Source organism: Lithobates pipiens, unplaced genomic scaffold, assembly GCF_037356315.1.
Source record: "Lithobates pipiens isolate NorthernLeopardFrog02 unplaced genomic scaffold, aLitPip1_a1.2 Scaffold_166, whole genome shotgun sequence".
Lineage (NCBI taxonomy): Eukaryota > Metazoa > Chordata > Amphibia > Anura > Ranidae > Lithobates > Lithobates pipiens.
The window spans coordinates 876,499-900,925 of NW_027507752.1; the positions used below are offsets into that span (position 1 = coordinate 876,499).

The 24,427-nt window shown below is 45.2% G+C and overlaps 1 protein-coding gene across 2 annotated transcripts; it reads left to right on the top strand.

Moving 5' to 3' along the window:
- The first annotated feature begins 1,559 nt into the window (after positions 1–1,559).
- On the top strand, positions 1,560–24,221 carry LOC143986502 (organic solute transporter subunit alpha-like). Of its 2 annotated transcripts, XM_077484848.1 has the most exons (7): positions 1,561–1,782; positions 4,585–4,736; positions 8,423–8,496; positions 11,675–11,830; positions 15,994–16,105; positions 16,354–16,606; positions 21,279–24,221. In XM_077484848.1, exons 1-7 carry the CDS (start codon positions 1,716–1,718, stop codon positions 21,719–21,721), a joined length of 1,257 nt encoding a protein of 418 aa, XP_077340974.1. In that variant the 5' UTR covers positions 1,561–1,715; the 3' UTR covers positions 21,722–24,221. The 2 variants fall into 2 exon arrangements, with proteins under 2 accessions (XP_077340975.1, XP_077340974.1); XM_077484849.1 differs by lacking the exon at positions 11,675–11,830 and having other exon boundaries at positions 1,560–1,782.
- Positions 24,222–24,427: the final 206 nt, after the last annotated feature.

The window sequence follows — 24,427 nt, forward strand, 5'->3', positions numbered from 1 at the left end:
ACAGCTACATCACTAGCCTAGTCTCTAAATACCAACCTACTCATTCTCTTCATTCCTCCCAAGACCTTCTGCTCTCTAGCTCCCTCCTCACCTCCTCCCATGCTCACCTCCAGGACTTTTCCAAAGCCTCTCCAATCCTATGGAACCCCTCACCCCAATCTGTCCGCTTATCTCCTACTCTATTAGCTTTTAGATGATCCCTGAAAACCCTTCTCTTCAGAGAAGCCTACCCTACCCACACCTAACAACTGGATTTTCATTTTCTCCATCAGCCCATTCCCCACAGTTATTACCTTTTTGTTACAATTGAACCTCCCTTCTAGATTGTAAGCTCTAACGAGCAAGGCCCTCTGATCCCTCCTGTATTGATTTGTATTGTAACTGTACTGTCTGCCCTCATGTTGTAAATCGCTGCGCAAACTGTTGGCGCTATATAAATCCTGTATAATAATAATCAACACCATGTAGTATATACTTTAGAACTAGCACCAGGGCCGGACTTACCATTGGGCTTGACTGGCCTATTAAGCGGGGCCCATGGGCCCCGCCGAGATACATAGCCGAGTGTACTCAGCTCGGCTCCACTCACAGTCACGGCCATTCCCGCCCTATGATGGACATGACACAGGGACTGGGCGTGACTGTGAGCCGAGCACACTCAGCAACTCTCGGCTCCGCTCGGGACTGCGAAGGGACCCGAGAGCCGCCGAGATACACAGGACTTTGTATCTCGGCGGCACCATTCTTAAACTTCAAGGCTGCAAATGACAAGACTACACTGACAAGGCTGAAAATGACACTGGACAAGGCTGCAGATGGACACTGACAAGGCTGCAATGAGGCTTCCCTCCTAAAAGTTTTTTTCCTTAAACTTCCCTCCTAAAAGTTTTTTTACTTAAAATTCCCTCCTAAACTTGGGGTGCGTGTTATACGTCGGCACGTGTTACACGCCGATAAATACGGTAATGTATAGAAGGTAGGTGACTCAAGCCCAGGGGTCCCCACCACCCTAAGTCCTGCCCTGACTAGCACCCACCATAGGCTCTGCACGGGGTGGATGTAGAGTACATAACCTGTGTGTATGACGACTGTACTTCAGTTTTTTTAGAAAGTAAATTTCCCATATACACAGGGCCAAAATTCTTCTTTGGAGCCGGGGGAACACAACCTTTGATGGTTGAAGCAACGCCCTTCTTTTTAACTGAATTTTTTTTTTGTCTAACTCAAATTACAATATTGAGATGAATAACTGTATATGAATTGACTTTGTTTTTTAGCGATGATGAAAAGATTCATGGTCAATAACTGCATAAAACGCTTGGCCCCCCATCACCTATAGGCACAGGCCTACTGTGCCTAATGGCAAATTTGGCCCTTGTATATTTAGCTGTTTTGCAGGAGTTGTCCTTTAATCTCCACAATTCACAAACCAAGATTCTGGCATCTGCAATGAAGTGATATGATGATGATCGGAGGGAAGGGGGTGCGGCATTCTTCCCATTTCCAGGTAGATGTTACCTGTGGACTTCAGTCAGTTACCTGGACGCTAGCACCTGGCTCTATTAATGATTAATGCTCCCAAGCTGGGAGCATCCTCTTCAGGAGCGCTGATGATCCAAGAATAAGGTGGATGTCTCAGAAGCCAGAGAGGGCCGGCCCAGTAAAAATGGAAGACAGAGGAACATAACACGGGAATACAGAAGCAAAAAACGGCCATGATGAAGCCATCCAACTGCTCCCTTGAAGGGGGGAGTTTCCCCCTTTCATCGGAATTCCTTCAAGGTAACATATTATTGCATATACAGTATATATGTGCGCTATATACACTTTGGGGGGGATTTACTAAAACGGGTGCATACAGAATCTGACGCAGCTGTACACAGTAACCAATCAGCGTCTAATGTCAACTTGTTCAATTAAACTTTGACAATAAAACTTTGAAGCTGATTGGTTACTATGGACAGGTGAACTACATTCTGTGTGCACCAGTTGTAGTAAATCTCCCCCATTGCAACAATGTTTCAGTAACTGACCATTATAGGAAAAACACAAAGGTAACAGTAAAAGGTAACAGTAAAAGGTAACCGGCTCGTCCTCCTTTTATGATTATTACGGCCATCTCTGTTGTCCTTCTTGAGTAAATATTATAACAGTTTTGAATCAGTTCTTCAGTTTCCTGCCTGTGCCTCTATCTCTGCTTTCTGCATCCTGTATACCCAACCACACAATGGGGGGTATTTACGAACGGCAAATCCACTTTGCACTGCAAGTGCACTTGGAAGTGCAGTCGCTGTAGATCTGAAATGCCGGGAAGCTCTGCTGATTTTATCATCCAATCATGTGCAAGCTAAAATGCTGTTTTTTATTTTCCTTGCATGTCCCCCTCGGATCTACAGAGACTTCACTTCCAAGTGCACTTTTAGTGCAAAGTGGATTTTCCTTTAGTAAATAAACCCCACAGACTTCTAAGACAGGTGAAGATCTGTGAGGTTCTCTCTGAATCCTGGCTGCAGTGGATTACAAAGAAGTTGACATAAAGTTGTTTTAAACCCAGAAACAAACATTTCATATATTACAGTTTACTAATCTTTAAATGTAGCGGCTGCATTATTTTTCTTATGCTTTTCCCCCCTTTATTTTCACCTGGTGATCTGGGCAGTAACACACTTTCTTTCTTAGGGCCGGTTCCCACTGCAGCGATGTCCCACATCAGATGCGATTCGTACTGCACTGCGGTGAAAATCACAGGCGATGTCTGTGTCATGCGAACTCATACAGATTGGACGTCTGAATTTGCATTGCATTCGGACCAAACTCGCACAGGACCCTTTATTCAAACTGATTTGGAGGTGTCATTTAGGCTGCTTTCACACTGGGGCGGGCAGGCGTTGACGGTAAAATGCTGCTAGTTTTAGCGGCGATTTATCATAATTTTAGCAGCGCTATTTGGCCGCTAGCAGGGCGCATTTAAACCCCGCTTTAACCACTTTCAGCCCCGGACCATTTTGCTGGCTTAAGACCAGACCACTTTTTGCGATTCGGCACTGCGTCACTTTAACTGACAACTGCACGGTCATGCGACGTGGCTCCCAAACAAAATTGACGTCCTTTTTTTCCCACAAATAGAGCTTTCTTTTGGTGGTATTTGATCACCCCTGCGTTTTTTATTTTTTGCGCTAAAAACAAAAATAGAGCGACAATTTTTGAAAAAAACGCATTATGTTTTACTTTTTGTTATAATAAATATCCCCCAAAAATATATAAAAAAATATTTTTTCCCTCAGTTTAGGCCGATACGTATTCTTCTACATATTTTTGGTTAAAAAAAATCACAATAAGCGATTATTGATTGGTTTGTGCAAAAGATATAGCGTTTACAAAATAGGGGATAGTTTTATGGCGTTTTTATTAATATTTTTTTTTTTACTAGTAATGGCGGCGATCAGCGATTTTTATTGTGACTACTGGCAGTGAAGGGGTTAACCAGTGGGTGGCAGTGTAGGGGTTAAGTGTTCCTAGGGGCGTGTTACTAACTGTTGGGGGCTGGGCTTTCTTTTAGTGAACACTGATCTCTGCTCCAATCACATGGAGCAGAGATCAGCGTCACTTGTTGCTAGGCAGAATGGGGAGATACTGTTTACAACGGCATCTCCTAGTTGAGCCGCCCCGTGAGACGGTCGTGGGTATGCCCGCAGTGATCGAGTCTGCGGGACCTGCGACCGGACTCACGGGGGTCCCGACTGGCACACAACCGCGCCGCCGGCGCCGTGCTCGTGATGGCAGGGCGGCAAATTTAAAGGGACATACAGGTACGCCCATTTGCCTGCCCATGTCATTCTGCCAACGTACATCGGCGTGCGCCGGTCGGGAAGTGGTTAAACCTCTGCCGAATTCTTTGCGGGCGCTTCGGCAGCGGCGCTCATTCATTTCAATGAGCAGGAGTGGTGTATACACTGCTCCTTCACCGCCCCTTCACCGCCCCTTCACCGCCCCCAAAGATGCTACTAGCAGGACTTTTTTTTAATGTCCTGCCAGTGCAACGCCCCAATGTGAAAGCACTCGGGCTTTCACACTGGGACTGCAGAGGAGCCATTTTACAGGTGCTATTTTTTTGCCCAAAAGCACCTGAAAAACGCCCCAGTGTGAAAGGGGTCTAACTTTTAATTGACGCTCACAGCAGTTCGCATACGGCAGTGTGAACTGCCGCCGGGAGACATGCAATGTGGGAACTCGGTGGATGTGGATTTGCAGGGTTCCCACATCGCTGCACTGTGAACCGAGCCTTATGGTGGCTCCATTCTGGATGGAGGAGCAACAGGGACACCTTTGGACAAAAACATTGTCAGTCCTAAGGAGAGGGTAGTTTTAGACTATTAGATTTAGATAGACTTGACTAATAAACTATAGACAAACTTCAGCTAACGCTTTTTAGGCATTGACAGCGACGATTTCTTTGGGGGGGATAAAGTTTTTACGTAAATGAAAAAAGTTGACCATTGTAAGCACCTCGTTTGTGTAAATGGTGTGCCTCTAACTGTCAGCATAATGTGTTCTTGGCAATGTGATTTATTCATGTCTTTCCAGTAATAAAGAAGGATCTCTGGATATTCCTTGTTCCCGTGGTGGTTGGAGTGGTCCAGTTGGCCTTATTTCTAGAGGAAATGGGATTTTTCCTGAGGAACATCCAAAGCTCACGTAGGACTTGCCTTTACCTCTGGATCCTGGGAGTATACCCAGTAAGAATAACACATAGAAGCTCTATCAGCAATAAAGCGTAAAGTGATTGTAAACCTCAGACATGAAATAAGAACAAAGCATATCCTTCTATAGTATGTACTTGACTCAATCCAGAGTACTAAGTGTCATTTCTCTCTGCTGCTTTGTTTCTCTGCTATAAGCATGAGTCGCTTCTGACAAGTTTTCCTGACACCAAGAGAAAAATGGTGAAAGGGGAGGGCACAGCCTGTGATTGACAGCCTCAGCTCTGTTCCTGTGTGCTGTGTGGGTATGTCCCTTCCATCCAATCAGCTTTCAGAGCTCTCCTCACTGAGTGTAACTTTAGCTCTCCTCCCCCTGCCTTTTAGAACTGAGAATTCCTGTGTAAACTTTGCACTGTGCACTTTGAATGGATGTAAGGGAAAGATGGATGTGGATAAACAGGCACAACTTATGTTATGTTAATGTAAGGGTTTACAACCACTTTAAGAAGAGACCAGATTAATTTAATTTACATTGACCACATCACTCTTTCTTCAGAAAAAGTAAACTTTACCTGGGCTTTCTATGGCTCTAAAATTCAAGGCTGTATTTAACATAGCAATTATTGTCATGCCAAGGCACCAAGATATGAGGGGGGACCCTCTGAGCATTTGTGGCTCTAATCAGCAATTGACCTACAGGGGATGTTCAGAGAGCAGCATGGTGTTTAAATATTTTCCTGCCTGCGGTAATACATGTTAGGGATTTCAGATTGTACGCATGTGAAGAAAGTCATCAACATAGGACCTGCTTGTGTGGTCATTCCTTCTTGGCATGACATAATGTTAGGCGATACGTATGGACACAGATGCAGTATGCCTCCCACCTGGGGCATTGCTGGGTTTTCAAATGATCTGGGGCTAGAGCCCATAGCAGCATAGTAAAGAAAGTCATATGCTTGGGCAGGCATACACATGTATATACAGTAATATACATGTGTGTGTGTGTGTATATATCCCCAGAGAGCCCACCACTTAAATCAGGGTCCCCATAAAGCCCCCTTACATCAGGGTCCTCAGAGAGTCCCCCCTTACATCAGGGTCCCCAGAGAGCCCCCCCTTACATCAGGGTACCCAGAGAGCCCTCCACTAGCATCAGGGTTCCCAGAGAGCCCCCCTTAGATTAAGGTCCCCAGAGAGCCCTCCACTAGCATCAGGGTTCCCAGAGAGCCCCCTTACATCAGGGTCCCCAGAGAGCCCTCTACTAGCATCAGGGTCCCCAGAGGGCCGCCCTTACATCAGGGTCCCCAGAGAGCCCTCTACTAGCATCAGGGTTCCCAGAGAGCCCCCTTACATCAGGGTCCCCAGAGAGCCCTCTATTAGTATCAAGGTCCCCAGAGAGCCCCCCTTACATCAGGGTCCCCAGAGAGCCCTCCACTAGCATCAGGGTTCCCAGAGAGCCCCCCTTACATCAGGGTCCCCAGAGAGCCCTCTACTAGCATCAGGGTCCCCAGAGAGCCCCCCCTTACATCAGGGTCCCCAGAGAGCCTCCCTCTTAAAGAGGAAGTAAACTCTCCCACTCTGATGCTTCTTTTCATTTAGTCCATTATAATAAGTCATTATCAGACTATAGCCACTGTAATCAGCCCAAATCGCATATTACTTACTGTTTAAAGAAACTTTAAAAAACTTGTTTCCAGGGGTTAGGCAGCGCCATCTTAAGTATTGTTTTCTGAGTCCACAGTGGAGTGTATTTCCGCCCTTACATTGAGCACTTCCTGTACTGTTAACCAAGCCTCCTTCTCAATCCAACATTTCTATGGCAACCCTGCTTCCCTGTTCATAGCTTACTTGTTTTATTTCATAGTATTTACTTGTGCCGATGTCTAATGTTTCCCTTTGTCAGACTGATCAGCTTCAGCTGATAAGACTGCAGTAATGGCCAAGTTTAGACTGTATGTGAGGTCACATGGTGTGTAGGAGGAAGCTCTGAGTGATTAGCAGAGTTCAGTGTTGTGCTGTAGGAAGTCCTGATAACAGAGAGATAAGACATAGAGAGTGTGCCGTAAATCAGGGGAGATCTGGGCATGCTCAGTGACTTCATTCTACAGAACAACAAGGATTACAACAATACTAAGCAAGTAAGAAAATATATACAAGCCGTGTTCATTAGGGTTTTTTTTATGCTGATTTACATGGGACAAAGTTGTGGGGGAGGGTTTAAAACCACTTTAAAATCAGGGTCCCCAAAGAGCCTCCCCTCCCCTTGGGGACCCCTGCAGAGACTTGGGCCTATGAGTTGAAGAGTTGAAGCTATTATAGCTGCAAAGGGCGGGCCAACTCAATACTGAACGCTAGGGACAAAGTCTGGGATGCCATTAAAGTTCATGGGCGTGTGAAGGCAGGTGCCACAATACTTTTGAAAATATAGTGTATGTCAGAAATCCGTCTCAATGGTGTTCACATTAAAGTGGTTGTATACCCTCTGAATTTTTTATTTTATTTTACTCACCTGCAAAGGAAAAGGCATATGGAGCTAGTATGCAGCAAATACTTACCTTAGAACGAGGCCCCGACATCTGGCCCGGTCCGCGCCGAGGGAGCTGACATGTTCCCTCTGCGTTTCTTCCAGGTATCGCGGCTCTGGCGCTGTGAGTGGCTGGAGCCTGTGATATTGTCACTCCCGCGCATGCGCACGGGAGATTTCTTCCCGGCAGTGTCCGGCGTCTGCCGGACTTTCAGCTGAGAATCCCCATGTGCACATGCGCCGCTGCAGTCAGCGGCGCATTGCGAGGGGAATATCGCCTAAACCGTACAGGTTTATGAGATATTTTTTTTACCTACAGTTAAGCCTTAGTGCTCATGCACACGGACGTTTTAAAAAACTGGCTGCAAAGCTAGCTCCGACGCCTGGAAAAATCGGCGTTAAAAACTCGATTTTTACCGCGCTTTGCATTGGCGTTTTTGCGCGTTTTTTAGCGTTAGCGTTAAGTAGCGTTTTTGAAGAAACACATCTCTTGGCTATAGCACTCAGAAAACAAAGAAAATATGTTGCGCGTTTGTGCGCGTTTTTGCACGTTTTCCCGCAATTCGCGTTTTTACAGCTCTAGCTCCGCGGCAGGGAACGCACTGGTCCTGGGTTTTTTTTACAGCTTAAAAACGCCTATGCCATTTGCAGCTCAAAAACGCCTAGGTGGGCATGAAGCCATAGACTAACATGGACAGGCGTTTTTAAGCTGCAAAAAACGCTCAAAAAAGCGGCTGTAAAAACGTCCGTGTGCATGAGGCCTTATTATAGGCTTTCCTGTAGGTAAAAGTCCCAAAATTGACTTTACAACCACTTTAAGCCCTAATCACCAACAATAAAAAGATACTGACCATAGTGTAATATTTATTGGTGACTCTAAAAGACATTAATAGGATAAAAACAGTAAAAAGTATCCTCAGAATTTACAAATATATAAATGCCTCTTATGTAAACATCCACAGCCAGCACAATAAAGCGGAGTGGAGAGATGTGACCTCACTTGTGAGAGGCTGACAGCTGCTGCGGCTGGATAGTGTACCGACCGGTACTTCTGTTTCGTGTATTCTGGGCCCAGGGAAGAATGTTCTTGTGTGCATGAGGCCCAAGTAATACAAATCTCTGTAAGGTCAAAATGTATATAATAGCGGCCTCCTACATATTCCATTAACCTATATTTCTTGCTGTACTCCCCTGCCAGGTATTCTGCATCTCCTCCATCATTGGAATGTTCATCCCTCGCTCCTCTGGCATCTGCAACTTTGTTGCTTCCATGTGAGTCCCGATGTGCGATACATGAAATATATTATTGTCTGAGGCTTCCTGTACACTGCTGATGGTAAACGGACGTTTAGAAGCAGTTGGGCGTTTTTTTCAGCTGCCCCTGAACTCACCTCTATGTTATCATATCAGTACATGTACACATGGGCTGTGTATAGTCCTGGTTTCTAGGCAGTTGAGTTTAAAAGCATTTTTTTGAAAGCAAAAAAAAAATGCATTCAGTGTTCAGAGACATTTGAAACGCCAAACGCCTGTAACGCCTGGTAACTCACGTTTATCTGCATTTCGTTTAACCACTTCAGCCCCAACCTATCGTCATATGACACCCACAGATGGGATCTCTCATCATGGGTGGGCGTCATATGACGTCCTCAGATTCCCGGCCGCCTAGGGGGCGCGTGCGCACACCCGCGGCATTGCTCTGGACCCGGTGCGTGTGTCCGGCGGCCGCGATGTCCGCTGGGCACCCGCAATTTCCCGGGAACACAGCTGTGTATATAAACACACAGATCCACGTCCTGTCAGTGGAGAGGAGACCGATGGTGTGTTCCCAGTACAGAGGAACACCGATCAGTCCCCTCCCCCCACAGTTAGAATCACTCCCATAGGGAACATATTAACCCCTGCAGCACCCCCCTGGTGTTAATCCCTTCCCTGCCAGTCACATTTACACAGTAATCAGTGCAATTTTATAGCACGATCGCTGTGTAAATGTGAATGGTGAATGGTCCCAAAAATGTGTCAAAAGTGTCTGATGTGTCCGCCATAATGTCGCAGTCACGAAAAAAAAAGCAGATTGCCGCCATTACTAATAAAAAAAAAAAGCCATCAATCTATCCCCTATTTTGTAGATGCTATAACCAATCATTAATCTCTAATTGCGATTTTTTTTTTTTACCAAAAATATGTAGAAGAATACGTATCGCGCCTAAACTGAGGAAAAAATTTGTTTTTTTTTGTTTTTTTTTTAATTGGATATTTATTATAGCAAAATGTAAAAAATATTGTTTTTCAAAATTGTCGCTCTTTTTTTGTTTATAGCACAAAAAATAAAAACCGCAGGGGTGATCAAATACCACCAAAATAAAGCTCTATTTGTGGGAAAAAAAGGACGTCAATTTTGTTTGGGTGCCACGTCGCACGACCGCGCAATTGTCAGTTAAAGCGACGCAGTGCCGAATCGCAAAAAGTGGTCTGGTAAGGAAGAGGGTAAAATCCTCTGGGGCTGAAGTGGTTAAAGGTGTTTTTCATTTTTGACTAGTTGGGGAAAAAAAAAAAACGCTTCTAAACAGAAACGCGGCACGTGAACTTGGCAAAACGAATGTTATTAAATGTTGGGTCCTATCTGTCAAGTTAAATCGTTCAGGAGAGGTTGTAAAATGTGCCGTGTACATTAAGCCTAATATGTGCCAATGCAAATGTGCAACACAATGCCCAGGCACCAGCACTACAAGTCTCAGGATATCCTGCCAGCAACTTGTAGCTCCAAACCAGACAGTGATATAAATCTCTACAGCAAACATTATGGCTGCTCTATAGAAAATGTCAGTTAAGCCGCGTACACACGGGCGGACTGTATGGCGTACTTAGTTCGTCATACAATCCGACGGACAGTCCGTCATACTTTCCACTGAACGGACTTGACCACACACGGATGCACAAACAGTCCGTCGAAAGCTTGCGCGATGACGTGTACGGCACGTACGACGGGACTAGAAATAGGAAGTCCAATACACTGCAATGCAACCTTCCGCCGTGTAAATCCTTTCTGGGCATGCGCCATTCTTAGTCCGTCGAACTAGCCTACTGACGACCGTATTGTCCGCTGAAACCAAAGTATGACGGACAGAATTTCGAAAAATCCGAAATACTTAGTACGCCAGACTGCACGCTGAAAAAGTCCTCTGAAGCCCACACACGAGCGGACTGTCCGCTGAAATGTGTTTCGACGGACTAAGTATGCCATACAATCCGCCCGTGTGTACGCAGCATTAGGAAGACAATTGCATTTTAAGTAACAATCATATTTTTAGCTCAGGAAAAGTATGACAGCTGCAATCAGAATGGCGGTGCCCCTAGCAATCAGCGGGGGCGCCATGGGACAGTACAAAGGGCGCTCTGCCCTCTCTGTCCAGGTTTCTGTTGGCAACAGCAGAGGAGAACCTGCACAGCAATAGCACTCCTATTGGCGAATTCAGGTGGGCTGTGGCAGCGAGAGCTTATAAATAGCACTGCTCTCCCGCTGCCACGGCCGCCTCAGAACGCCCAGCTTTGAGGAGCGTCAGTTTGCAGCTCCCACCCTCCCTTCCCCAATTTTGTATACATTGTTAAAGAGGAAGTAAACCCTGATGGGTGTTATTTCCTCTTTGATTCCCTGCAAAGGTAAAGCATAATGGACTACTATGCATCGCATCGCATCGCATCGTATAGTAGTCCATTATGTGTCACTTACCTGACACAGGAGCCAGCGAAGTCACCGCTGTCCCCTGTAGTCCGGCGCATCCATCTTCTCGGTGGGTCTCGCTGCTCCGTCATTCGACGGAGCCGCAATGACGTCACTCCCGCGCATGGGCACGGGAGCCGCCACTCACGGCATGTCGCCGTTAACAGCGGCATGCTCAGTGCGCCTGCGCGCCGCTGTCTACGGCGCATGCGCCGTAGACAGCGGTGCCTGTCTTTTGCCAAAAATCTCCTAAACCGCGTAGGTTTAGGAAATATTTCTTGGACCTACAGGTAAGCCTTAATCTAGGCTTACCTGTAGGTCAAAGTGGTTTGTAAGGGTTTACATCCACTTTACCTACTGTCATGTGGCACCGTCATTTTGTACTCTTTAACCCCCCCCCCGCCCCGTTCACACCGGTGCGGCTTTGAAATCGCGCTACATCAGTGCTGTTTGTATTGCGGATTTCATTGCGACTTCATTTAACAGAAGTCTATGCAAGTCGCAATGATATCGGTAAAAAGTAGCGCAGGAACCTTTATCATGATATCATCACAGGTCACGGCGATGTGAACAGTTTCATTGCCGGCAATGGGGTGTGACTTGTCATGTGATTTGGAACTGTCAAATCGCATGACAAGTCGCAGCGGTGTGAATGGGGGATTACTCGCAGATCGTTTTTCCGTAATATCTCTTTCTCATCTTTTGTCATTCTGTTCTGTTCATCCTCAGATATCACTCCATAACGCTGTGGAAGTTCCTGGAATTGATCACAGATTATTTTGGCGGTAAAGGCCAGATGCTGGAAGTGCTGGGACATCAGACGGTGTCACCCAACCCTCCGCCATGCTGCTGCTGCTGTTGTTTTCCCAACATCCAAGTGAACAGGTGCCCCTCTATGCTCTAAACCCGCGGTCCCCAGACTGCTGCCATTTTGCTTACCTTTATCCAGCCCTTTGGTCCACTGATATTAGGTAGTATTCTTCCCCCTAACATCAATGGTGAGCCACTATTCTTCCCCCGACACCAAAGATGGGAAACTATTCCTTCTACTGGCCACAGTCTGACTCCCCTAAAGTCTAAAGGACAGTAAGCTAGTCCTTTTGTTTACAAAGTTTGGAGACCCCCTGCTCTAAACCAACACCCCAGGGATAGGATAACGGGGCTTTCTCTAGAATGCAAAATAAATATTAGGCAAGCAAATTGGATGCTGTTTTTACCCACAAAAATACATGGACTTTAAAGGGGTTGTAAAGGTTTGTTTTTTATTTTCTAAATAGGTTCCTTTAAGTTAGTGCATTGTTGGTTCACTCACCTTTTCCTTCTATTTCCCTTCTAAATGTTTTTTTTCTTTGTTTTCTTTGTCTAAATTTCTAACTTCCTGTTCCTCCTCAGTAAGCTGTTCTGGCTGACTAAACACGGCTCGGATGATGGTGTGAAGTTTACTGAGGAGAAACAGGAAGTGAGAAAAAATGGGAAATCGAAGGAAAAGGTAAGTGAGCCAACAATGCACTATCTTAAAGGAACCTATTTAGAAAATAAAAAACAAACCTTTACAACCCCTTTAAACTCTCTCAATCAACATTAACTATTTTAATCCTTATGCTGCTAAATAAATAGGAATGTATGTTTTATATGTACTTGTTTTAACATTACATTCCTTCAGTTGCTTCCTGGTTTCAGTGATGTCATACGTCCCTAGAGTCTTCATGGGCATTTTTTTTAATTTCATCTGGATGGGCCTTCTGCCAACATGCCTGAGCTAAGGGCAGCTTGATTCCAGGAAGTAACTGGTACATGATTCATCTGCCCTTACTCAAGATGGCCATAACTAGAAATGCTAGGGGTTGTTCTCCAAATTGATTTCTCTCTCAGGTTATTACCTGCATTACATTAAAAAACCTTCCATGCTCAGCACTAGGGGGTGATCAAGGGGTTAACTGTGTTCCCTGGGTGTGTTCTAACTGTGTTGGGGATGGGCTCACTGGGACAAGACAGAGATCGCTGTTCCTGATTACTTGGAACAGCAGATCCCCATATTGTCCCCGTTCTGCCTCTCTGTGGAGCGATCGCGGTTTGCCCACGGACATCAAGTCCGCCGGACCCGCGGGCGCGCGCACACCCACTGTATCTATTACATGAAACAACGTATAGGTACGCCGTTTTGGGAAATAGAGCTGACTTGCCACAGTATATGTGCTGTGGCTGGCCAGCAAGTGGTTAAGCAAAAAACAAAACGGTTTAACAAAATGGCTTCAGCCAAACACTAACCGTGAGTGAAAGAAATGTTTTTGTGTTATCATTCATGTTCTCTTACAAATGGCCAAGAAATCATAAATTCTGTAAACTTATGAGCACAACTGTAAATGTCAGCTTTGCTTTAGCAGGTTCTGTACACAGTACAGATGCGCCACTTTACAAGCAGACTAAGGGGACCCCCCGGTAGGGTTGCCACCTTTTCTACAAGTCAAACCCGAACACTTTTGTGGTGCACAGCAATTTTTTGTATAAACTATACATATATTTTGCTACTTAATAACATTTCTAATCATATGAAGTTAATAACAAGAGTCCCCCTTTACATCAGAGTCCACAGAGTTCCCCCTTTACATCAGAGTCCACAGAGTTCCCCTTTTTACATCTGAGCTCGCAAAGTTCCCTTTCACTGTAAGGGGGGACTCTGCAGACTCTGATGTAAGGGAGACCTCTGGGGCTTCTAACATAAGGGATGCACTGGGAACCCTGATTTAAGGGTGAACACTGAGAACTCTGATGTATGAAGAGGACTCTGATGTAAGGGGAAACACTACGGCCGCTGGTGTAAAAGGGAACTCTGATGTAAGGGGTTCTCTGAGAACCCTGATTTGCCTTACTGTACTTACTCAGAGGCAAGAGAGAGAAGGGGGGTGACTTCAGTCACAGACAGGGATGGATGGATGGTGAGCCCACTCACCCCTTAGCAGTAAGCACCAGATGGATCTGAGGCTGCAGGACATCAAATTTCCGGCTCCCACTTTCCCTTTCTGAGGCACAGCGCTGGGGATTGGAGTGTGGGCAGACACAGAGGGGTAGGGGTGGGGTGGAAGAAGTGCAGATCGAGCCCTCTCTCCTCTCCCATCTGTATGTGTTTGGGGGGGGGTGGTTTGTTACTGCTGGCTTTAGGGGCTGTGAAAGAGTGTAACAGACACTCTCAGCTGAGACAACCACTGCCAGCAATCCTGCTAAAAAGCCATAGTCCAGTCTAAATAATGTGTCCGGGTTTCAGACAGTCTGAAACCTGGACACATGAACCCAAACCCGAACTGTCCGGGTGAATCCTGGACAGGTGGCAACCCTACCCCCCGGCACTATATTTAAAGTGGAAGTCCATGCAAAATCTATAATCCCTGCATCTTTATTCACCAACATTCTAACACTAAGCTAACTAGCCCTGTAAAGAAGAAAATCAGTATTCATACTTTTTCTGCAGGCGTCCAACCTGATTTCCAGCGGTGGAAGCTCAGATCCCACGCTGAGCTGTCATCTGCAGCTTCGCTGTGTGGGAGGGTGCAGAGGATACATCCATCAATGGAAGCCCCATAGTAATTCTATGGTTGACGTGACTTCCCATTCATTCCCTATTCATTTCACAGCCGTTGTCGGACATGTACTGAACAGAGCTTCCACCGCTGGAGATCGGGTGGGATCATCTGCAGAAAAGGTATGTATAGTGTTTTTTTTTCTTTACAGGGCTAGATAGGTTAGTGTTAGAATGTTGGTGGCTATAGATGCAGGGGTTTTAGTTTTTGCATGGACTTCCACTTTAAATATAGTGCCGGGGGGTCCCCTTAGTCTGCTTGTAAAGTGGCACATCTGTACTGTGTACAGAACCTGCTAAAGCAAAGCTGACATTTACAGTTGTGCTCATAAGTTTACAGAATTTATGATTTCTTGGCCATTTTTAAGAGAACAAAAATGAGAACACAAAAACATTTCTTTCACTCACGGTTAGTGTTTGGCTGAAGCCATTTTGTTATCAATCAACTGCGTTTACTCTTTTTAAATCATAATGGCAACAGAAACTACCCAAATGACCCTGATCAAAAGTTTACATACCCCGGTGATTTTGGCCTGATAACATGCACACAAGTTGACAGTAAGACCCCTTTCACACCAGGGCATTTTGCAGGCACTATAGCGTTAGAAATAGCGTCTGCAATCCACCCTAAAAAAGCTGCACCATTGTCTGTAGTGTGATCCCCGAGGGCTTTCACACTGGAGCGGTGCGCTGGCAGGACGTCAGGGAAAAGTCCTGCCAGCAGCTTCTTTGGAGCGGTGAAGGAGCGGTGTGTTTACCGCTCCTCCACCGCTGCTCCCTATTGAAATCAATGGGGCAGCACTGTAATACCGCCGGCAAAACGCGGCTATTGCGGCGTATTGCCGGCAGTTTTAACCCTTTCTCGGCCGCTAGCAGGGGGAAAAAGCTCCCCGCTAGCGGCTGAAATGCGCCGCAAATCCGGCGGTAAAACACCGCTAAAAATAGCGGCGTTTTACCGCCCACGCTATGGGCGGTGTGGTGTGAAAGGGGTCTAAGGGGTCTGAATGCCCATTAAAGGTAACCATCCTCACCTGTGATCTGTTGGCTTGTAATTAGTGTGTGTGTGTTTATAAAAGGTCAATGAGTTTCTGGACTCCTGACAGACCCTTGCATCTTCCATCCAGTGCTGCACTGAGGTTTCTGGATTCATTTGTCCCACCATCATGTTGGTGGTTTGATACTGGCCTCCAAAGAAGCTCTCGAGCAGTTAAGTATTGGCAGTCTAAAGGGCAGCAACCTAGGTTAGGGTAACTTTAAGCAATTGATAACACTTTGCAATCACCAATGATATTTTTAAATTAAATTAAATGAACGCTTTTATAATATAAACATTTCTTGGATTCGTACACATCCCACTACTTTTATTAAATGCCTCCAGGCCTAACAAATTTAACTTTGCATGTTCTAAGTAGGAAACTTTCTATCGGTTTTCTATACTGGCTTTACACGATCTCTTTGCCTTTCTGTGTCTCAGGAGCAATTTGAGGTGGATGAATATTGCGGTGTACCAGCTGTCTGTTGTCCGTACGCTTTTGTTCTTTGTGGGCCTCATTTTATGGACAGACGACAAATATGACTACGGAGATGTAAGTACTGACACCGGCCTCACCCCTTTGAAACAGAGCCCTCCAGTGGCCATACAGTATAAAGCACTTAAACTGAAACACCAGCCTCACTTTATTAGTTTGGGGACGTAATCCTACATACGTTGTTATATAAGAATGTAAGCTAAATATGTGACAACAAAAGTAAATATGGTCAAATTTACATCAAAGGGTTATTTTTATTTTATTTTATAAAGCCATTTATTGATTTGTTTTTGTTTTTTCATCAGCTTGATTACACCAACCCAAACTCTTATATCAACGTCATCATTGGCCTGTCCACATTCCTGTCGTTTTACGGCTACCTTCTCTTCTACAAGGCTACCAAGAAGGGCCTGGAAGGCTACAGTCCTCGCTCCAAATTTATCTGCATCACGCTGGTTCTGGTTCTGTGTGGTCTGCAAAATGGCATCCTGGAAACTATGAGTGCCTTAGGGGCCATCCCTTGTGTGCCACCCTGGACTGTAGAGACCCGATCACAGAGTGAGTAGCCAAAGGAAATTGCTGGCAATGCTGGCTTTGTACCCTACGATCTTTTCTTGCAATGCAATTATGTAAAGTTTTCCATTGTGCCATGCAACCAAAAAAAGCAAGTTACATAGTTAGTAAGGTTGAATAAAGACACCAGTCCACTGGGTGTCTACAATTCTCCCTATCCCTGTACATTGCACACACACATCAGTCCCTACCCTAAGGAGCCCACAATCCAAGGTCCCCATTCATATACTAGGGGCCAATTTTGGACAGAAGCCAATTAGCCTACCAGCATGTCTTTGGAGTGTGGGAGGAAACTGGAGTACCTGGGGGAAACCCACGCAGGCACAGGGAGAACATGCAAACTCCAGGTAGGTAGTGTCGTGGTTGGGATTCAAACCAGCGACCCTTTTTACTGATAGGTGAGAGTGCTAACCACTACACCACTGTGCCGCCCAAGTGTCTGTATGTAAAAGAGAGTCAAGGGTCAGAGGTACCTGAAATTTGATAGTTGATGTCCTGCCAACTGTCTGACTTCAAATTCTGCTACCCAGCCACCCTTTTTTTCTAACCCCCCCCCCAAAAAAACTTGCTCTGTGCAATGGTTTTGGTGGCCCCGATCTTTCTTTCTGGGGCCCTCCTGCTCCCCTCTTCTGCGAGTGCCCTTATAGCAAGCTAGATGCTATGGGGACACTCATGAAAATATGTTCCTGGGCTGGGATGTGTGTGTCCATTGACACACAGCATGGTTTGGCCCTGCCCCCTGCTCACTGGTTTTATCTGAGTGCAGCATCAGCCAATAGCTCCCACTGCCATCAGATCCTCTAGTAAGACTAGGAAGAGGAGAGAAGAGCTGCAGCAGATGGCTTTGGCACGGGGTCGAGAATAAGTGTTTGGGGGGGCTGGGGGGAGCTAGGGCAGCACAGTGGTGTAGTGGTTAGCACTCTCGCCTAGCAGTAAGAAGGGTCGCTGGTTTGAATCCCAACCACGACACTACCTGCCTGGAGTTTGCATGTTCTCCCTGTGCTGCGTGGGTTTCCTCCAGGTACTCCGGTTTCCTCCCACATTCCAAAGACATGCTGGTAGGCTATTTGGCTTCTGTCCAAAATTGGCCCTAGTATATGAATGGGGACCTTGGATTGTGGGCTCCTTGAGGGTAGGGACCGATGTGAGTGTGCAATGTACAGGGATAGGGACAATTGTAGACACTCACTCAGGTTGGACTGGTGTCTTTATTCAACCTTACTAACTATGAAGCTGCCATTTAAATGTTTTTTACCTTAATGTAGAGAATGTACATTTCACACTGTCAGACCATTCAGGTCCGTCTGTCAGTTTTGTCGGCGGACCTGAACGGACCTTCCATGTTAGTCTATGGAGCGACGGATGTCAGCGGTGACATGTCCGCTGACATCTGACCCGGTCCGATCCGCTAAAATCAGATGGATGGCCCTACGTTCGCATCCATCCCTGACAGGTCGGGTGAGATCTGATGATGTTGTCCATTTTCGTCCGATCTCTCCATAGCAACCAGTGAGCAGAGAGGGACCTGCCATCCGCCGGCTCAGCGGAGATCACCGGAGAGACCTCCCGCTGAGCTAGCGGACAGAGGCGGATTCCGCGGCAGCCGATCCTCCTCATGGGAATGAAGCCAAAGGGCAAAAGAAAACGTTTACCTTTAGAACCACTATGAATAATAGAGCCTCATAATTGTCTACATTCCCTTAAAGGCTAAGTTCACCATTTACAGAAAATAGTCCATGCAGTCAAGGGGCCCCATTTGGTATTAAAAACTATGCAGCTTCGTAAAATGTTTATTATTTTTATTATCGTACTTGTAGGCTATTTGGGCACCCCCAAAAGCTTGACCAAAAAACTTTCAGTTAACTACGTTCCATGTTCTGCCTTGTTGCTATGAGGGAAAAAAACATTGTTTTTTTGCTTCTGTAATGCTGGGAGTGTCCAAGCTAGGATGTGGAGGTTACTATCTGGAAGTTTCCAGGCCATGCTTCTGGGGGGGGGTGGGGGGGGTAGCCTTTAGATTGAAGGAGGAGAGTGATAGCCGGAGGTCATATGAAAATAAAAGATTGAGATAAGGTATTCAGAGGCATCGTTTTACACTAACATTTACACAGTGTAGGATGGCTTCATAAAAGAGAGGGACTGGCAGTAATCTTTATTTGACTTTACTGCCAGCTATTAATAGCAGCAGGAGGGGAGGGGAGGCTCACACACACAGGAGCTGACAGGCAGGGAGGGAGGGGGAGAGGAGAGCAGCGGGATGACAGAGGCACGTACACAGATCATGGCAATCATGGATCAGCAGCCATGATTACTGTGGTCAGCACATTAAAGGGGACACAGGAACAGGCAGGATCAACCAGTTTTTTTTTTTACAGCTTAAAGAGGAACAAGCACTGTCTAACTCGCTGTAAGGAACCAGATCTCCAGATCTCTCTTCTTCTTTATTTTTTTGGGGGTTATAACCACTTTAATATCTACTGTGGCCTACTTGGCTATATGGGTTATTTTCTGGAAAAGTTTAACTTTTAACTTGGTGAATCAGGTCAAGCTGTTGCCAGAATTTCGGGTGACTTTTGACTCTGAATCTCAAGTTTTAGGAGTCAGACTTAGGCAAAGTAAGCAAAGCCCATGAATGCAGTTGTGCTTCACAGTAAAACTCATTATGCTAAATAAAATGCCGTGTAACCAAGAAAAAAAGGGCTCCAAACTAGTGGGAGGGAGGTGACCAAGCTGGATTACTTACCTGTAGTAACAGTCACTAACCTAGCTGTGTAAATCTCAGGAAAAAAAGTGTCTGGCCATACATGTTCAACTTTCTTATACAATTTTCCTTTAGATTTGCCAAATAATATGAGGTCAAAACTAAACAACCCTTTTAATTGTATTCAATTAAGAAGACCCTAGTACTACTGAAGTAACCGATAAATAATAACTAATATTATTATATCATCTATGTATTAATTTGTCTAGTCCCTATAGATTAGTTAGTCTATTAACACTCTGAACGCTTGCTACTGTTAATATCACAATACTACAAAGTTAGCTATGAAACCAAACACACGGTCTAAGATCAATCAAATCTCATTTATTTCCCAAGGAAATAATAAAGCTTATATAAGGTATTATTAGAAATTATAAGAGTACATAGCATACAATCAGAATACAATACAAGTAGGGGCGGACTGACCATTGGGGCACTCGGGCACTGCCCGAGGGCCCCATGCCACTAGGGGGCCCCATCAGGGTTGCCAGCCTCAATAAAACCAGGCACAGTAAAAATCAGTTATTTTTTTTAAATCCCAAAATTATAGCTGCCCCGCCTCTCCAGGACCTTTTCAGTGTGTGTATGTGTATTCTGTGTGTATACTGTATGTGTATACTGTGTGGCCCCATAATCTCCTATTACCCGGGGGCTCCATAATCTTCTATTGCCCGAGGGCCCCATAATCTCCTATTGCCCGGGGGCCCCATAATCTTCTATTGCCAGGGGGCCCCATAATCTTCTATTGCCCGGGGGCCCCATAATCTTCTATTGCCAGGGGGCCCCATAATCTCTTATTGCCCGGGGGCCCCATGAGTTGTCAGTCCGCCCCTGAATACAAGCAGTATACTTAGCACATCCTCTGGCTGTCCTCATGATGAAGAAAAGAGGAAGCTCTCTTTCAAACATCCCCTTTTGACAAACACACCTCACCCATACTGCATCCCGTTGTCCACCCCCCTTTGCATGTGGACGAATCAGTGTTTCTGGGGCGTCTCCTCCCCCAGGCTAAATATCTCTGACCGTCCTGCCATAATTGGCCTCTGGGGGGCAGCGTTTGTCCATGAATTGCAACTGCTCCGACTGGGGTCACATCTTGGGATTCGATCTCCGGTGCTCCTCCCGCCCGTTAGGCTCGTCTTTGATCCTCACAGACAGATCGGAGTCAGCATTGTTATGCAGAGTAGCTCTCATAGATAGATGGGCGCCTATAATCACAATAGAGGTTTAACTGGTTGCATTCCAACCAGGGGATGGTGTCCTGTTCTCCAGGATATTGCACCATTGGGACTGGTAATCCATGAGTTTATACTGAATCCAACAACTACATAGTTGAAGGTAAAGCTAAAGAAAATTGTATAATGCATGGCCAACCAAGTAAGCCCTTGTACACACGGTCGGAGATTCCGACAACCAAATCCGTCGGCTTTTGACCGTCGGATTTTGTCCGAAACTGTTGCATACACACAGTTGGACAAAGTTGTCGGAAAATCCGATCTTTCAGAACGTGATGACATAATTTCGTTACGACGGGACTACGTTCAGGCTAGTAGCCAATAGCTTTGGTGTAGGAATTTGATCTGAGCATGCGTGGCACTTTGTCCGATCAAAATTCTCTACACATGATCAGAGTATGTCCGATCGGAGCATTTTGTGGGAAAATATTTCCGGCAAGTTTAAAAATTTGGTCCGACGGAAACAGTCCGATGCAGACCACACACAGTCAGAATATCCGACAAAACGCTCCGATCGGACACATTCCGACGGAATCTCCGACCGTGTGTACAAGGGCTTACAGTTCTCAAATATGTCACTCAGCTGTATATTTAGCAGTTAGTAGCTATGATAACGAGACATGCTTACTAGCTATGACCTGTATTTGTGCTATCTCCACAGCCATCTACAATTACTCAATCACATTGGAGATGTTTTTCATCAGCTTGTTTGCCCGCTATTGTTTCTGTCGAGTGGAGCCGTGTCCAGAGTCACTGGCCCAGGAAGTGGTGCAAAACAAATCTTCCCAGACGACCTCGGCTGATCTGTACAGCCTGCCCGAGGACGAAGGTGTTTGCATCAACGCTGCTTACATGAGCGATGGAGATGAGACTTTTTGCCACATCGAGCATGCTCCACTTGACAAGTATGACTTCCTCCAGGAGAATGTGGTCATTCCCATGCGCAACAGCAGAGTCACGTCACCGACACGGAGCAGTGGACGGGAGCTGGGAAACACGAACCTGTCACAGGCACGTGATGTGCCCGACGGGGCAAAGGCACCCAAAAATAGGCTTCAAGTACAGGCACAGATTAATTACATTGATGATGCCACGGTGGTGTAGGAGCTCAATGCTTTCTGGTTGAAAATGTTCCAGATTTAAAGTAATTGGAATTAAAAAGGCACAACTTTGGATAAAGTAGAGAGGGATTAGAACCCCTGTCCATTTTTATTGCTATCTATACCCCGTTAAGGAGATTTACCCTCTCTATTAGTCCTGTTTACCAGAATCATTGAAAGTGAAAGTAAAGAAAATCCCAAATTAGTTTATTTTTTTCCCCAAAAAATTAATAGAAGCAAAAATCTACATAGGGGGACACTAGTTCTCTTAGTTTGTGAGGATTTCTTCTCAGTTCCTTTTTGGCTATGGAACAGGAAATTAAGTGAAATCTCTGAAATGGGACACAGATGACAAATGATAAATCTGACTGGGGTTATAACCCACTCTTACTTTGTCCAAAAAAAAAAAAAAGTTTGCTTATAGTTCGACTTTAAAGTGTATTAAAAAAAAGCATGTGATAAAAAAATATATATAAGTAGAAAGTACATTCAGTGGAACTAGATATGTAAATCTTGACTCCCCCCCCAAAAAAAAAATCAAGCTGACCTAAAGGGAAGACCTGTGTTGAGATTAGTCTCATTATTTACAGGAAAATGGGAGGCTACATGCCGTATAACTTTAGCAGCCTAAATGTCTGGATCTGCTGATCATTGTGATTTTTACTGATGGTGACCACTGCTTACGGATTTTCTTTTGAATGAATGAAATACTTGTATAGCGCACAATGCGAACTGAATCGCCTCTAGGCGCTGTGGCGAGCTTTGATCATCTGCTAAAAGAGGAAGGTCTTGAGTTTTTTCCTAAAAGCCAGGTGATTTTCTTCCAGGCGGATGTTGATTGGTAGAGCATTCCATAGCCGAGGCCCTTGGACAGCGAATCTCCGATCACCCTTGGATTTATACCGGGCTTTGGGCACGAGGAGGAGGTTTTTGTTGGCTGATCGAAGACTGCGGTTTGGTGTGTAATGATTTATTTTCTCCATTAGGTATTGCGGAGCTTCTCTATGCACGCATTTGTGGGTGAGGCAAAGGGTCTTGAACGTGATCCGATTTTTTACGGTTAGCCAATGTAAGCTCCTCAGTGAAGGAGAGATGGATTCCCAGGGTTTTTTCCCTGTTATCAGCCTTGCCGCCGTGTTTTGGATCAGTTGTAATCGCACAAGTTGATATTGTGGTAATCCTATGTAAAGCGAGTTTGCGTAGTCCAGTCGTGAATTAATGATTGTTCCAACTACCACTGCTTTGTCATTCTTTGGGATAAAAGGGATGAGTCTGCGAAGCATGCGCAGCAGATGGTGAGATCCACTGACTACAGATCCTATTTGTGCATCCATTGACATTTGTGCGTCTAAAATAACCCCGAGACTCTTCGCTTTGGTCTTTGGGGAGATAGTCTGCCCAAAGACGGTTGGTGGAGACCAGGAGGTTTTGGTTGCGGGCTTATGATTTGGGTGTAAGATAAGAAGCTCTGTCTTTGCCCTTGTACACACGGTCAGAGATTCCGACAACCAAATCCGTCGGATTTTGTCCGAAACTGTTGCATACACACGGGTCGGACGAAGTTGTCGGAAAATCCGATCTTTCAGAACGTGATGACATTATTTCGTTACGACGGGACTACGTTCAGGATAGTAGCCAATAGCTTTGGTGTAGGAATTTGATCTGGGCATGCGTGGCACTTGGTCCGATCGGAATTCTCTACACATGATCGGAGTATGTCCGATCGGAGCATTTTGTTGGAAAATATTTCCGGTAAGTTGGAAAATTTGGTCAGAAGGAAACAGTCCGATGGACACACACAGTCGGAATATCCGACAAAACGCTCCGATCGGACACATTCTGTCGGAATCTCCAACCGTGTGTACAAGGGCTTCAATTGGTTGAGTTGGTTTTATCACATGCTTAGCTTGTTACACTTTGTCCTATAATAGCAAATCTGTAAAAAAGCAAAGTGCAGTAACCCTAAAAGATTCTGCTTCAATTGGTCCATCCTGGTACTACCTATGTCAGTGATGTGACATATTTTATAACAGTTGAAATTTGGTAGTGCGGGAGTTAAAGGGTCAGTCAACTTGTAGTTACATTTTTATATACAGTGGGGTGTAGAAAAGAATCACCCCCTTTTAAAATAATCACATTTTGTCGCTTTGCAGCCTGAAATGAATATAGAGACAGTTTTAGTTTTATCCAACTTATAACCCATTGTAAATATCCTTTCATTGACATAACAGCTTCTTCTATTTCTCGGGGTCTCCAGTTGTGGGACCAGCATGCCGAGTTCTCAGGTCGGCACACCTGCTGATTTTTATTTAAGCTTAAAAGGCTAAGGGCCAGTTCACATGTGTGTGATGCGTTTTTGGCGTGTTATGTTTTTTTTTTAAATAAATTTTTATTGGATTTTTAACATTATACAATATATTACAGAATTCCTTGAAAGACATGAATATTTAACAAAATAAAGGAAAACCATGTAGAGGGGGGTGTATTCCCCTTCTATGTCTTTACATTCTCCATTTGACATAGAGTTGAACAAAAATCCATGTTAGTACTTGCATGTGGGAAAAAGGAGGGGAGAGATGGGGGGGAAAGGAAGCTTGAACTAGTTTGCCTGGTCTCTGGATGACATTCCAAGTGTCCTGTTTAGACGGTAAAGCAATAAAACGAAAAACACACAAAAACAAACATTCTCATAAAAGACATGGGAAGTAAA

Bases quoted from the DNA above. Each gene is read 5' to 3' on its own strand.
- LOC143986502 (XM_077484848.1), top strand. From the start codon at position 1,716: ATGATGAAGCCATCCAACTGCTCCCTTGAAGGGGGGAGTTTCCCCCTT. The intron at 1,783-4,584 runs GTAACATATTAT...ATGTCTTTCCAG, and splicing joins TTCATCGGAATTCCTTCAAG to TAATAAAGAAGGATCTCTGG. The intron at 8,497-11,674 runs GTGAGTCCCGAT...GTTCATCCTCAG, and splicing joins TGCAACTTTGTTGCTTCCAT to ATATCACTCCATAACGCTGT.